At 36.9% G+C, this 14,933-nt stretch overlaps 1 protein-coding gene across 2 annotated transcripts in view; it reads left to right on the plus strand.

Moving 5' to 3' along the window:
• The first annotated feature begins 6,428 nt into the window (after nucleotides 1-6,428).
• otp (orthopedia) overlaps nucleotides 6,429-14,933 on the plus strand; it is a 73,600-nt gene continuing 65,095 nt past the window's right edge. The window contains exons 1-2 of one of the 2 annotated variants that reach the window (XM_074186018.1): nucleotides 6,429-6,580; nucleotides 12,345-12,637. In XM_074186018.1, the coding sequence (XP_074042119.1) occupies nucleotides 6,556-6,580; nucleotides 12,345-12,637 (318 nt within the window). In that variant the 5' untranslated portion in view covers nucleotides 6,429-6,555. Of the gene's footprint in view, nucleotides 6,581-6,710; nucleotides 6,935-12,344; nucleotides 12,638-14,933 lie in introns of those variants that run through there. The other variant, XM_074186019.1, reaches the window with a different exon arrangement.

The following is a 14,933-nucleotide window of genomic DNA, read 5'->3' on the forward strand; positions in this document are numbered from 1 at the left end:
CCAGCTATCGAAAGCGCTTGCATATAATAAATAGAACTTTTAAAGCTTCAAATCTTTTTTGTGACATATGCCACTATTGAAATAGATTTATATGTACAACTATCGATAACTTCACAAGTTTCCTTTTGATGAATTTCTCAGACAAAAATATTCTGTCTCTCTCGTGAATTATTGTAAAATACTCGGTTGAAGTAAGTGTATCTATCTGTCTCTTTATCTACCGATAAAAAATCTAGTACAAATTATCATTATATTTTGTATATTTTTAGTGGTACTAAGAACATGGCCTCGTATAGATTCGAAGCAATTTGAACCCCACGGATGGATGACCAGCAGATATGTCATATTTAGGCGGAATAGACGTTCACACTTAATAAATCGATCAACGGAGGCGCTGACAAAGCCACGTGCAAGTCGCGTGCCGAAACATCCCCACCGAGCGAAAAACAATAAGTTTTCTGTATGCAAGGGACATCACCCGGATGATTTCCTTGACAAGTACAGTTTATTGAAAGCACAATGTTACCTGCCCTCTGTATTATGACGAACAAAGGGATCAAACAAATATTACGTGTTTCACTTGACTAATATGGGAATAAGGCATAAGTGTAGGGGGTGTATGCGTTTCGGAAGGTATACGAGGGTGGTTTAAAAAGTTTTCGGCTTCAACATGAAGACAGCAGTACCTACTCGCAAATAAAAGCTTGTTAATTTCGTTGTTCATCTCTTGACAGTTACTCACCAAAGTTCCAGCCATTTTGGACGCGCAGTTGTTATGTAACAGTCATCTAAGTGAGTTGATGTGTTTATATGAAAATGAACAAAATCGAGAATAGAGCTGTCATTAAATATTTGTTTTTAGAAGGCAATACACTTACAAAAATCAAAGTTGAGCGCATTTTGTGTATTCTTTTAAATTTTTCTACCCTCCTATCTCCATATCACACTCTTTTTTCACTCTCATTTGAACTACGGAATTATTTTATGGGGAAACTCGGAAAATAAGATCAAACTGTTTCATCAGTTCAGACTTCCGTTGAAATTATCATGAGGTCGCAAAATTGTTCAATCCATCACCAACTGTTATTGAACATCTTGCACTCTATTGGACTCTTTGAGGCAGCTCTGATCTTTTTCGAAAGCTAGAGAGTATAGATAATAACCAATCTCATTATGAGAATTTCCGGCTGGTGTACCTCAGGGATCCGTTGTATGGCCGTTATTGCTCACCATATACACTTCAAGTCTCACAAATTCTATTGAGAAATGTTCGGCTCGTCTTTATGCTGATGACACACAAATATATCACAGTTTTCCTCTGGAAGGCAAAAAAACTACCTTAATTCTCAGCAGTGCTTTCGTTAAAACTGCTTCAGATCACTGTTAAACCACCGTGATTCATGTTCCGACATGAACATCGATACCAACAATAAATCGCTGGCATTGGTTTATAAAGCTAAAAGCCTCGGTAGATATTCTGATAGATACTAACTCAATATTCGAAAAGTACATCAATGGTCTTTTACAACGAGCATATTCTATTTTGAAAACGATATACGGAAGTCGAGAAGCTCTAACACCGTATATGAAAGCTGTTCTTTGTGCTGTCTTTGTTTAATTATGGTGATTTACTTTATGATTCTCAGTAACGAGCCAATTACAAAACAAATTTCAAAAGGAACAAAATTCATGTTTAAGACTAATTTTCGTACGACATCTACATAGTGCAAATCTGTTTCATAGGATTATTACGAATAAAACCCCATGATGTCTTTATCCTAAGATAGATAACCATGTATAAGCAACTATAATGAATTTTCATTACGAAAAATTGACAGAATTATTCATTTAGCTAGCTAATGACTAATTTATGCAATCTTTTGTGTGGACTGAAAAATGTCCTCGCTTCTTAAAGAAAGTATTTACAAAAAATAATAGCTATTTGATAAATAATGTGTGGTAGTTTTAGAAACAAGGATCTAATTGAATGTTAAAAGTAACGACGACAAAGAAATTCTTCATTCATTCACAATGCATTAACAGTTCTACGGTAACTCGTGGTTATCATTGTTGAAATGTTGTGGAACAATATTTCTGGTAGAAAGTTGAAGGTACGACCTTTTTTAATCTGAAATAAATAATAGATTGAATGTTTAAAGTAAAGAGATGAATAGAATTAAAAAAAAAATTATAGTTGTATGGTGTTTCCGAAAATTTTATTAAAACAACGATAAAAAACAACAATAAAAATTAATTGGCGCTCCGGGGCCGGGGATTCCAGTGGCGCATTTGGTTTTTCAGCTGCAGGAAAACCCGGAAAAACCTGCAGCACCACATCATCTGAAGATATTGATCTAACAATGACCTCTCTCTTATAAAACAAAATGTAGGGTGTCTCCAGAGGCTTCAATGCATCGCCAGAACACTTCGTGACACGACTATCGTCAAACTTAAACCAGTCCGTTTCGTCTTTGACCAAATTCAACGCCAGAAACACAGTGAACAATGACTGCATGAATATTATAATAGTGATCTGCTAGGTTGAAATGTTCATCTATTTCGAACATTCCAAAGAGTTTCTTGCTTCCGTTAGAGGTCGAGTCTTGTTTGAAAATCATCAGTGTTATTATTAGATTGACTGGTGCCTCAGCTATACTTGTTTCCTTATAACAGTCAGTTAGTTTGGCGCATGTTTGACAATACAGTCGATCATCACCTGTTAAAAATTCCATTTTCAGATGATTTAACAATGAGCTTTGCACGGACTGGTTATTAGTCATATTAGGAAAAGCTAGATGAAGTTCCAGAAATTCACATATGTTTTCGGTACTTCTTGAAAATTTACCACAAAGTAAACAAGTGAGGAGTTTTCCAGCAAAAGATTTACAAACACAAGACGAGATGGGCAGTACGGAATCATTCAGTCCAGAGCGGTCAGGAGTATTGATTTTGCTATTGTTTTGCTCACGAAGAGTATTCAACAAGAACCCCAAGAATTCGGAACAATCCTCTTGTTGTTCTAACGAGTATCTAGTGGACTTCAAAGACTCCAGGAAATCGGTTGGAGGGAAAGATGATACCTTCTTACGAAACTGCAGCTGCATGAACAGGTGTTTGAGTTTGATGAATAAATAGGAAACATTCCCGTTCTCGTTCATCATTAAAACTTCGTTGTTGAAATTCTCCGTCATGAACAACACTTGCAAAATGCTATTCATGTAGCAAGTGTTTCCTAAATTATCCAATCCAATTTTCATCGCTAGATTTTCAGGACAACTATCTACTGATCCGTACTGAAGAACATGTTTCACAGAATCTCCATAAGAACCATTTCTCAAGCTGCGATCGATCCTTCCAAGTGAAGAAGGGTTTCGTAGAGGGATCGATTCGGCTCTTGCTTCATGAAGCTCCTCCACTGAAAGGGAACCAGTTCTACGAGGACTGCAACTCATATTTGGGGGGCAAGAATGACCTGAGTCCACTGACCGCACTGAAAAAGAAGAAGGTGGATCAATCACTTGTGAATTAACCTTGATAGGAGACTGATGAATATCCACATATCTCGGCTTGTTTCAAAAAGGTTTCAGTTCAGCATACCTTTTTTGGAAATATCGTCCGCATTGTCCCGCACATAAACACTGTCACAATACGGACACTTAAGCTTATAAACTCCAGATTTTTCCAACTTGTCGACCTTATCTTTGGCATTGAAAAGGAAATGAGATAACCTGATGTGTGTCCTGAATGCCACTTTCTGAAGAAACCCGTAATTATCTGTGTTCTTTCACCAAAATATATTAAAGTTACTAATTTCTTGATTTCTGATTGTTTGATCTGGGGGTACATTGATCTGTAAGTAGATTTACGGCTTTGTTTTCTGACTAGCTTCTGGATTGTATCTGCGTTGAAACCATCATTATGGCCTATCTATGTAATTATTTTATTTTCCTAGCTAGTTTGTTAGCAGACAAAGCCAGTGAGAATGCTCTGTGCAACATTGAACTGTAGGCTGATAATTCATGACTGTCTGAATGAAAAGAATCACTTGGGATTGTGATGTCTGTATAGCTCGGTTTTCTGAATACATTGAGCTCACATTTATTATGATTATATCTGATGGTCAGGTCTAAGAAATTAATTTGTTTATTCCCTATCTGTTTCGAGTGTAAACTGAATGTTGCTATTGATCGGTTAAAACTTTTGGAACAACGGGAATGAGATATTTAAAATTTCAAAACAAATTTTGTTTTCTAGAGAAAAAAACGCTCAGTTTGAACCAAGAAGTATTGCGCTTCTGCTATTAGGAAAGGACTCTGGAAAAACCATAACAATTCATAATGTACGTATGAATATTATTGAAGAATTCATAAAACTGGCATCTTTCAATTCAATACTGATGAATATTACTGGAGTTTTTTCCCAACACCAAATCGTTATGTTCAACACCTCGACACGTGTTTTGATCACCCAGTGATCATCTTCAAAGAGGAAGAAAGAAACACGTGTTGAGGTGTAAAAATAACGATTTGGGGTTGGCAAAAAACTCCAGTAATATTCATTACTACACCAAAGGTTCCAAACAGTGCATTATAAGTTCAATACTGATGATGAGTTTTCACCATCATGTTAACCGACCAACCAGCAACACAATAAAAAAAGATCTTCCAGCGCCAGCTCATTTTGTAAGATGGCATAAGTGAAATATAAAAATCCATAGTGAAATATCAGTGGAATCTGTGAAAATACATTACTCACAATAAATACGTCAATTTTCGCATTTACAGTACAGAATGTGTAAAAATGCAGAGAAAAATAAAAAATTTACATTGTCAGTGTGAGAGTAGGTACATAAATAACAAAGTAGATATTACATAAGTAGTTCTGCAAAATCGCATTCACTATCACATGATTTTGAACTACTTTTGTTGAAATTTACCTAAAATATTCTTCGAAATTACATAATATATGCAGAAGTACTCTATTGGGTCATTAGTATCCGTCCGGTGATTGTGCTGGCCATGGCAATACATCAACTCCTTCGTTGGTGAGCCAATCAGTCACTAGAAGCGCGACATGTGGACGAGCATTATCATGTATTAGGTGGAAGTTTTCACCAACAGCACCAGCAAACGGACGGACGATAGGTAGAAGAATGGTGTCGAGGTACTGTCGAGCTGTGAGGGAGCGATTTGGAAAAACGGGATCAGTTCTGCCGCCGATCATGATTCCGCCCCATAGCATTACTGTACCACATCTGTATGTGTGGACTTCCTGGACGTGTCTCAAACGTTCATTATTTCCAGGTTGTCTCCATAGTCTTACTCGACGAGAATCTGGATGAAATCCAAATCTGGATTCGTATGTAAACAAAACTGTGGCCCAATCATTTGCATCCCAGTTTTGATGTTCTTGACACCACTCTAATCTTCTACCGCGATTGCCTCTCGACAAAAGTGGACATCTAAGTGGCCTTCTGTTGTGGAGATTTGCTTCATGCAGTCGATTTCTGACAGTATCACGATCATTGGTTACCTGGTGCGTCTGCTGCAACACGTTAACCAACTCAGGTGCTGTGATTGTCGGTTGTCTTCTTGCGGTTAAGACCAAAAATCGGTCTTGCACTGCAGTTGTAGCGCGTCCTCGCCCTGGATGTTGTTCGGCTGGACTGCCAGTTTCACGGAAACGCCGCCACAATCGACTGATAACACTTTAGGAGACCCCCAAACGAAGAGCTACATCATTTTGTCGCATGCCACCTTGAAGAAGTCCTACAGCTCTATTCATCTCAGCCAATGTTGAGTGATGGCGTTCCATGTTAAAGCACAATATTTCCAGTTCAATTGCTGAGCAAGAACTGCATAGAATGTACAAACTCGACACTTTCAGATTATTCATTTTAACCATATATATATATATATATATATATATATATATATATATATATATATATATATATATATATATATATATATATATATATATATATATATGGGTGCTTAATATAATGAAAATCACACAAGCTAATCCTATCTTCTCATTAGCCAAAAATAATATGACTTTGTCATCAACCCGAATCATGAGAAAGGAGCATTTCCTCAATTTCCTGAAAGAGACTCTTCAAGCTGCAAACAATAAACGTTTTCCTGGAAACCAAAATGATTCCAGGATTACCATCAGAACTATTTCATTTAAAATACGTCGAATTATAATCCGGAACGCAGCACTAGAAAGTTTAATTACTTTTTTTGGTATTAGAAAACAACAAAGAGACAAAAGCCCGTTCACGCGAATCTGCGTGAATCCTCCGCCGTCTCGTCCTTTGTCCTGGAGGATCCTCGCTCGGCGGGTGTCCTAGCAATCAGAGCGATGGGAGCCTCAGTCCCCGCCCGCCACGCAAGCCACACCCCCGCAGCACAGCGGCCTCCATTGGCCCGACCCCCACTAGCGATTCTTCCCGGCGTCAACAACATATTCACAATTCAGTATCAAATCAGTACTCATTAAATAAACAGTGCAGTGCGTCAGAATCGGAGCACATCATCTGTATCCTGAAACATGCTGAACAATCTGGGCTCTGTCGGTAAGTTAGTGGGGGCACTAATTGAAGTTCAAGTCGTTAGTGATTCAGCGTACTAACGATAGGCTAGTTAAATGGGCTAAATTGAAGCTGCCTCGCCCTCATTAGACCAATATCGTTGGCCCGCTCCGGTAGGCCATGTAATTAGGATCACGCAGCAGCCTGCTTCTCTCTTTCACACTTTCAGTCAACATCAGCCCTCGCGAGAGGTACCGCAGGGTGAGAACTACCCTTCCAGACTAGTGATCGGCCGTAGAAAAAATCCGAACTACCCTAGTGCGATAGCATTTAGTACGCGACTGATTTAGTGCTTTTGGAACCGTCGCTACAGCTCCTTAAAAGTGTTTTTCGAAAATGGTAAACTGCAATGTTCTCTCCTAGTATGTTTACTGCCGGTAAATAGTGGATATGTTTTTTATGAAGTCGCTCATCCGATTTTTTTGATAATAAATTTTGAAAAATCATTGAAAATCTACCCCTCTATATGCGATAGGAGATGTAGGTATAGTGCAACCTACCTTCCAACAGCTCTCCTTTATTAATATAGTTAGGGTGCTAACTAATTTCGTTATTCAATAATCATTTCTGATCATAACCCGCACTTAGAGCGGGTTCAAGTGCGGTTCAACCAGATCTGAGTGCGGGTTGAACCGCACTTAGAGCTGAACACAGCAAGCATAGAGCTAAATAGTAGGGAGACTTGGGGCAAGGATGCGATCTCGTCCTCGAGTCATGTAAGTACAATTCCGAGTGATTCTTGAAAATGGATCCAGGATGATGATTGAGAATACTTCTGAATACTACTCATACATATATATCATATTATATATATATATATATATATATATATATATATATATATATATATATATATATATATATATATATATATATATATATATATATATATATATATATATTTCTTTCAGGAAATTGAGGAAATGCTCCTTTCTCATGATTCGGGTCATATAAGTCATATAAGTCATATAAGTTAAAATTTTGATAAATCTATCGTTATTCGTATTATTTTTGGCTATTGAGAAGATAGGATTAGCTTGTGTGATTTTCATTATATTAATCACCAATATATATATATATATATATATATATATATATATATATATATTGGTGATTAATATAATGAAAATCACACAAGCTAATCCTATCTTCCTATATATCTTCCTATCTTCCTATATATATATATATATATATATATATATATATATATATATATATATATATATATATATATATATATATATATATACATCGGAAAAGTCTAGGGATATTTTTATAACATACTAAATATCATAAAAATAAATGCATGAGGTCGTTTAATTTCGATTAAATTGGTACACTCGACCACCCTGTAGATTTCTATGGGTTGAACAAAGCCTGCAAAAACGGTAACTAATCTTTTATCAAGTTTTTTACAAACTGTAGATTTTCGGCTAAAATGAATAATCTGAAAGTGTCGAGTTTGTACATTCTATGCAGTTCTTGCTCAGCAATCAAACTGGAAATATTGTGCTTTAACATGGAACACCATCACTCACCATTGACTGAGATGAATAGAGCTGTAGGGCTTCTTCAAGGTGGCATGCGACAAAATGATGTAGCTCTTCGTTTGGGGGTCTCCCAAAGTGTAATAAGTCGATTGTGGCGGCGTTTCCGTGAAACTGGCAGTCCAGCCGAACAACAACCAGGGCGAGGACGCGCTACAACTGCAGTTCAAGACCGATTTTTGGTCTTAACCGCAAGAAGACAACCGACAATCACAGCACCTGAGTTGGTTAACGTGTTGCAGCAGACGCACTAGGTAACCATTGGTCGTGATACTGTCAGAAATCGACTACATGAAGCAGATCTCCACAACAGAAGGCCACTGAGATGTCCACCTTTGTCGAGAGGCAATCGCGGTAGAAGATTAGAGTGGTGTCAAGAACATCAAAACTGGGATGCAAATGATTGGGCCACAGTTTTGTTTACAGACGAATCCAGATTTGGAAATAATGAACGTTTGAGACACGTCCAGGAAGTCCACACATACAGAGGTGGTACAGTAATGCTATGGGGCGGAATCATGATCGGCGGCAAAACCGATCTCGTTTTTCCAAATCGCTCCCTCACAGCTCGACCGTACCTCGACACCATTCTTCTACCTATCGTCCGTCCATTTGCTGGTGCTGTTGGTGAAAACTTCCACCTAATGCACGATAATGCTCGTCCACATGTCGCGCGTCTAGTGACTGACTGGCTCATCAACGAAGGAGTTGATGTATTGCCATGGCCAGCACAATCACCGGACCTGAATCCCATCGAGCATGTGTGGGACATGCTTCAACGAAGAATTACTCCGCATATGGGGAACATTCACACAACGTTTCAATTGAGGGAGCTTTTAATCGCTGAATGGGCAAATGTACCTCAACAAGACATTGACAATCTCATTTTTTCGATGCACGATAGATGTAGGGCCGTAATAAACCAGCGTGGAGGCCATACTTTGTACTGATTCCAATTTTTTTTTGTATTATGATTTTTTTTCGGGGTGCCAAAGAAGAGCCATATTTTTTTTTAGTTCTGCTTATATGCGCACTCAGTATTTTTGACCATTTAATAAATTTTGTTGTAAGTTACATTCGTTTAATAATCACCCGTCAAATTTTTTTCCCGAAAGCGATCTGAAAAAAATTATTGCCATTTTTAAAAATATCCCTAGACTCTTCCGATGTATATATATATATATATATATATATATATATATATATATATATATATATATATATATATCCAAAAGGATATTCCATCTTCATTCAGTGTTTCTGGCATTAACATACAATGCATTTCAAATAAACTCGACTTAATTGACTGTTTTCTGAATGATCATGACTTTACATTTTTGCTATTCAGTGAACCTTGGCTTGGGAAACTAATATTGAGAATATTTCAATCAATAAATTCAAACTGATAAGTTACTTTAGTCATAGTGATCATATACATGGTGGAGTCGCATTTTTCGGTAGGAACGATATCGCATCATTTTGTAAATCTGAGAGAGAGAGAGAGAGAGAGAAAGCTGAGAGAGCTTCTGATAGCAGAATGCTTCTATGACTTGAATGAATTCGCAACTTATCTCGAAGAGTGAAAGAGCTGGTTATTCTCTTATACAATCCGTTTTTGATTTGTTTTCATGTTCATTGCTTTTTTTCTATTTTTTATGTATGTATTTCTGTGTTTATGTGATTTCACAATGTATATTTTTTTCTTTATTTAAATACTCGTCTAATCTGTTAATGTTTACAGGAAAAAGACTCAATAAAATTTGAATTTGAATTTGAATATTAGATACTTCTTCTTTAACGAGCTCTATCACCTTCTTATCAAATTTTGGAAAATTATTTTTACGACTGATGCTTTGTTTCAGTTTTCCCCAAATCAACTCGATGTGATTGAAAACGCAAAAATACATTTCAGCAATACTGCCTGCGTTGCTATCTCACTCGTTTTTACTATTAGTACTTGTCCAAGGACGCAACATTTTAAACAGATAACAAACATTTTGAGTAATTATAACTGCACCCATATCGAATTTCAACACTCAAATCGCGATCAGTTCCTGAACTGAACATTGACAACACGACGGCTCGAATTAAATTCATCACCGTAACATGACTTCAAATTTAATCTTATGATTCTTCAGCCAATCATAACACTCAGTAAAAATTATTCAATACAAACTGCCAGTTCTTCAGTTTACGTTGACTAGTTGTCAGCGGCTTCATTTCTCTGGCCTTTGAGAGCGCCGACACCTTTAAGTATGCACAATACCGTTTACTTCGACTATACTCTTGGTTGAGCGAAAATTTTTCATTACGTTGGATTGGTACAAATAGTACATATGGACAATGAATTTTTACTTCTCTGGACTGTTAAGAGCAGGACTAGAGTGGCGAACTATAATAGGAAAAAAATTGAAAAATGTATCAGAATTGAAGGCGGGTTAGTTGAGAGAGACAATATTTGGAACTGGCTTCCAATATTAGTGTTTTTTTTAATTTCCTGTATAGGATTCGCTTGATTAATTGACATTCAATTTCGACAGATGTCTCTGTGGCTTTCTAGTTACTTACTAATATTTAAAATTTAAATTTTTTCATAATGAATATTATTAATAATGATAATTTTTATTCCAGTCAGATCATATTTACATGATACTGGAACAGTCACAGACATAATGTATACATAAAATGAGATGAAATGATAATATGGGAAATTTCAAAGGCATTCGAATGTCATAACTCACGTTATCTTTTTGCCCATGAATTATGTCATAGTCATAGTAACATTCATTACATACAAAGTTTTTGAGTTTTCTTTTAAAAACATTGACGTTGTTCTCCGATCTTATACAGGTAGGCAGATGATTGAGAAATTTAATTCATCTGTATATTAGGCTTCTCTCATGCAGACTACTTCCATGTTTAGGAGGCCTAATAATTTTTAAAAATGAATAAAATACAGGGATGTCTTCTTAAGTGTCTTACACTGTATATACCTGAGCTGATGGTATAAAAGTTAAGATGTTTGTCGGGACTTTTTTTTCTCTATTTATGAAAATTGTAAATTCCATTGAGAGCGGTACACTGTAAAAAAAAATGTGTAAATTCACATAAGTAGGTAACATTACGCTAGCTACAAATAACCAACGTAATGTCATGTGAAAATACAACAGTGGTTGTAACGAAGACAGTCCATTATAAATTATGTAGAACAAAAACCGTTGATATAATGGAGAATAACACGAGAACTTATGTGTTTTTCCACAAATACTAATGAAACAGTGAAATATGAATTTGAATAATTCTGCATATGTAGTGTAATTTTAAATAATATTTTAAGTAAATTTCCTCAAAAGAAACTGGAAATTCTGTGATAGGTAACACAATTTTACAGAAGAACTTAGGTAATAGGTATTTACCTTATTAATAATGTGAAAGAAAATAGGAACATAACATTTTTAATCATCGAAGTGGGATAAATACAAATATATGTATACTGCTGCCATTTTAGTTTCATCAGGTGACGTGTCACTATCATTGATATTTATTACAAATTGTTCAATTTATCGTTCTATAATATTATGTAATTTCTACATTTTCTGCTGCTCGTGATCAATACTTTTTCTCCACTTTTGATGTTTTTCATGTCAGCAAAATTAAATGCAGTATTATGCGCCGCAACAATTTTTTTTATATCAGCCCAAATCGAATCAATTCAATGGCTTCCCCGGGTGTGTTCAGTATTAATACACCTACTCAATAGCTTCCTTAGAAGTGTTCATTATGAATACGCCTCCTCAATAGCTTCCTCAGGAATGTTCAGTTTGTATCTGCCTCCTCAATAGCTTCCTCAGGTGTGTTCATTATGAATACGCCTCCTCAATAGCTTCCTCAGGAAAGTTCCGTATGTATATGCCCCCTCAATAGCTTCCACAGGCGTGATCAAAATGAATATGCCTCCTCAATAGCTTTCGCGGGGGTGTTCAGTATGACTACCCCTCCTCGATAGTTTCATCAGGCGTGTTCAGAATGAATACGTCTGAGGAAGCTAATGTATAGTGGAACACGTGTGGTGGTTCGGTGAACTGTTTGAGGATGATTTGAAATCCAACACATGTTCTACAAAAATCCCACAATGGACTGTAATTAACTTTTATCGTGTTTTCATCAAGAAAGATGAATAATTCCATTTTTATTGTTTACAGGGATAAAAGAAATGTGCGGTGAAGACTTGAAGAGACATCAAGCCGATCTCAAAGTTCTGGATCAATCGCGGCTGGGGGGGTTGTGCGATGGGGGGTTATCAGGTTTGGGCGGTTCGCTGAGTAACAGCTCCAACGATGGGGATAAACCTTCGAAGCAAAAAAGACACAGAACGAGGTTTACACCCGCACAGCTGAACGAACTCGAAAGGTGTTTTTCGAAGACTCACTACCCCGACATATTCATGAGGGAGGAGATTGCGATGAGAATAGGTCTGACGGAGTCGAGAGTTCAGGTGAGTATTTTATTTTTTATCTACTCAATGGAGAACTACGCAAACAATGAAGGAGTTTTCGGAAACCCGAAAAGTTTTATGAGAAAATTTCAGTTTTCAATCAGATGAGGAAGTTTTATGAGGCGATGCTCAAAAATGAACCGGTTTTGAACTGCAGCAGCTAAAACAGTACAATCAGCGAATATTTTGTTTTCTATAAAACTATAAAATTCAAACATTCCTCTGAATTAAAATTTTAAGGTCAGATTATCAGACCCATAGTAGATCGAGAGTCTCCCAAAATGGGCCTGAAAATGGATCAACTTCTGGATTAGCCTGAAACATGACTGATATGATACTTCTACGCATGATAACTCTATATTATGAATAATTCATTTCCCAGTCTAAAACACGTTATAATAATTTTCACTAAACAGTTTACAAAGCGGCAACATGTGTTTTGTTATGATATAGCTTCCTTAGGCGAATTCATACTGTGAAGAATAGCTTCCTACTTCCATACTTGCAAAACCGCAACACGTGTTTTGCTACATAATAGCTTCCAAAGGCGTGTTTATGCTTTAAAGAATAACTTCCTCAGGCGTGTTCTTACTATGGCGAAAATCTTCCTAAGTTTTGTTCATGCCATTACGTATAGTTTTCTCAGACAAGTTTGTACTGAAAAAACCGCAATAGCTTTTCAAAGGCATGTTCATATCATGAAGAAAAGCTTCCTGAGACGTGTTCATACCTTCAAAACCGCAACACGTGTTTCGCTATATAACAGCTTTATCAGGCGTGTTCGTACTATGATGAATTGTTTCCTTACACGTGTTCATACTGGAAAAAACGTAATAGCTCCATCGTTCGTGTTCATATTATGGAGAGTAGCTTCCTTAAACGTATTCATACTGAAAAAACCGCAACAGCGTCCTCAGGTGTGTACATACTATGAAGTTCCTCAGGCGTGTACATACTATGAAGACTAGCTTCCTCAGTCGTGTTCATGCTATTAAGAATAGCTTCCTTAGACGAGTTCATACTAAAAAGCTTTCTCAGGCATGTTTTGGCATGTTTGGGAAGAATAGCTTCCTGAAACGTGTTCATACCTTCAAAACCACAACACGTATTTGGCTATAAGTATTCATACTATGAAGAATAGCTTTCTCAGCCGTGTTCATACTAGCAGAACCACAATAGCTTCCTTAGGCATGTTCATGCTACGAAGAATAGCTTCCTTCCGCAACACGCTATAATATAGCTTCTTCAGGCGTGTTCTTACTAGCAGAACCACAATAGCTTCCTTAAGCGTATTCATGCTACGAAGAATAGCTTCCTCAGACGTGTTCATACTTCGAAACCGCAACACGCTATGATATAGCGTGGGTTTTATAGAGAACTAAACATGACTGATGTGATAGTTCTACGCGTGATAACTCTATATTATGAAAAATGAGATACATACATGTATTTTTTCAATCGAGTAGAACATTTGCAGACCGGTTTGGAGGTAGTGCATGGGTTTGTTTCCAGTATCAGTGCGGAAAAGATCCGTCCCAAACAGCAGTGTACCTAGGACTTGATTAATTTCAACGCGAAGCCGGTGTATATAAGTGATCTAATCGAATGATTTCAGCATAGTTCTGCTGCTGGATGAACGAGAAATACCTGCAAGACTATAACCTTTTTGAGGTACCTTGCATAAACATCTGATGGATATAATTCAATGCCTAGCATGGTATCATCTGGGAAAGTAGTTGTTCTCCGCCAGGCATTATTCGATATACAATAAAAAGAGTGTTGAAGACAACATGGATCCCTGGGGAACACCAGCGTTGACAGTTGAAGTATTCAAGAGATATCTCAGCTTCTCTCATATTTTCTCAGCTTCAGATAAAGGTTTATGTACGGCCCTGATACTTCTTGATTATAGTAGGGCATTTGACACTATAAACCATGACGTACTAATGTCAATTTTGCATCATATAGGAATATCTGCAGATAGTGTTGAATTCTTCAATAATTATTTGAGGAGAAGATATCAGAGTTGACAGTGACAGCCAATGAGTCCAATTTTCTAGAATTGAAGTCGGAAGTGCCACAAGGTTCAATCCTAGGTCCACTACTCTTATATATTTATACCAGCCAGCTCGTTAACTCCCTTGAACATTGTTCTTCTCATTTATACGCAGACGACACACAGATCTATATCTCTTGTGCACAAGTTAATAAAGACATCAATAATTTTGTTGAAACTAGAGCTGATCATTGTCTAGGTAACAACCCAAAAAAGTGGAATGTTTTGATATTTGGGCCA

The sequence above is a fragment of the Leptinotarsa decemlineata genome, unplaced genomic scaffold, assembly GCF_025532065.1.
Source record: "Leptinotarsa decemlineata unplaced genomic scaffold, Ldec_3_MD MMD2_tig00078422_RagTag_RagTag, whole genome shotgun sequence".
Lineage (NCBI taxonomy): Eukaryota > Metazoa > Arthropoda > Insecta > Coleoptera > Chrysomelidae > Leptinotarsa > Leptinotarsa decemlineata.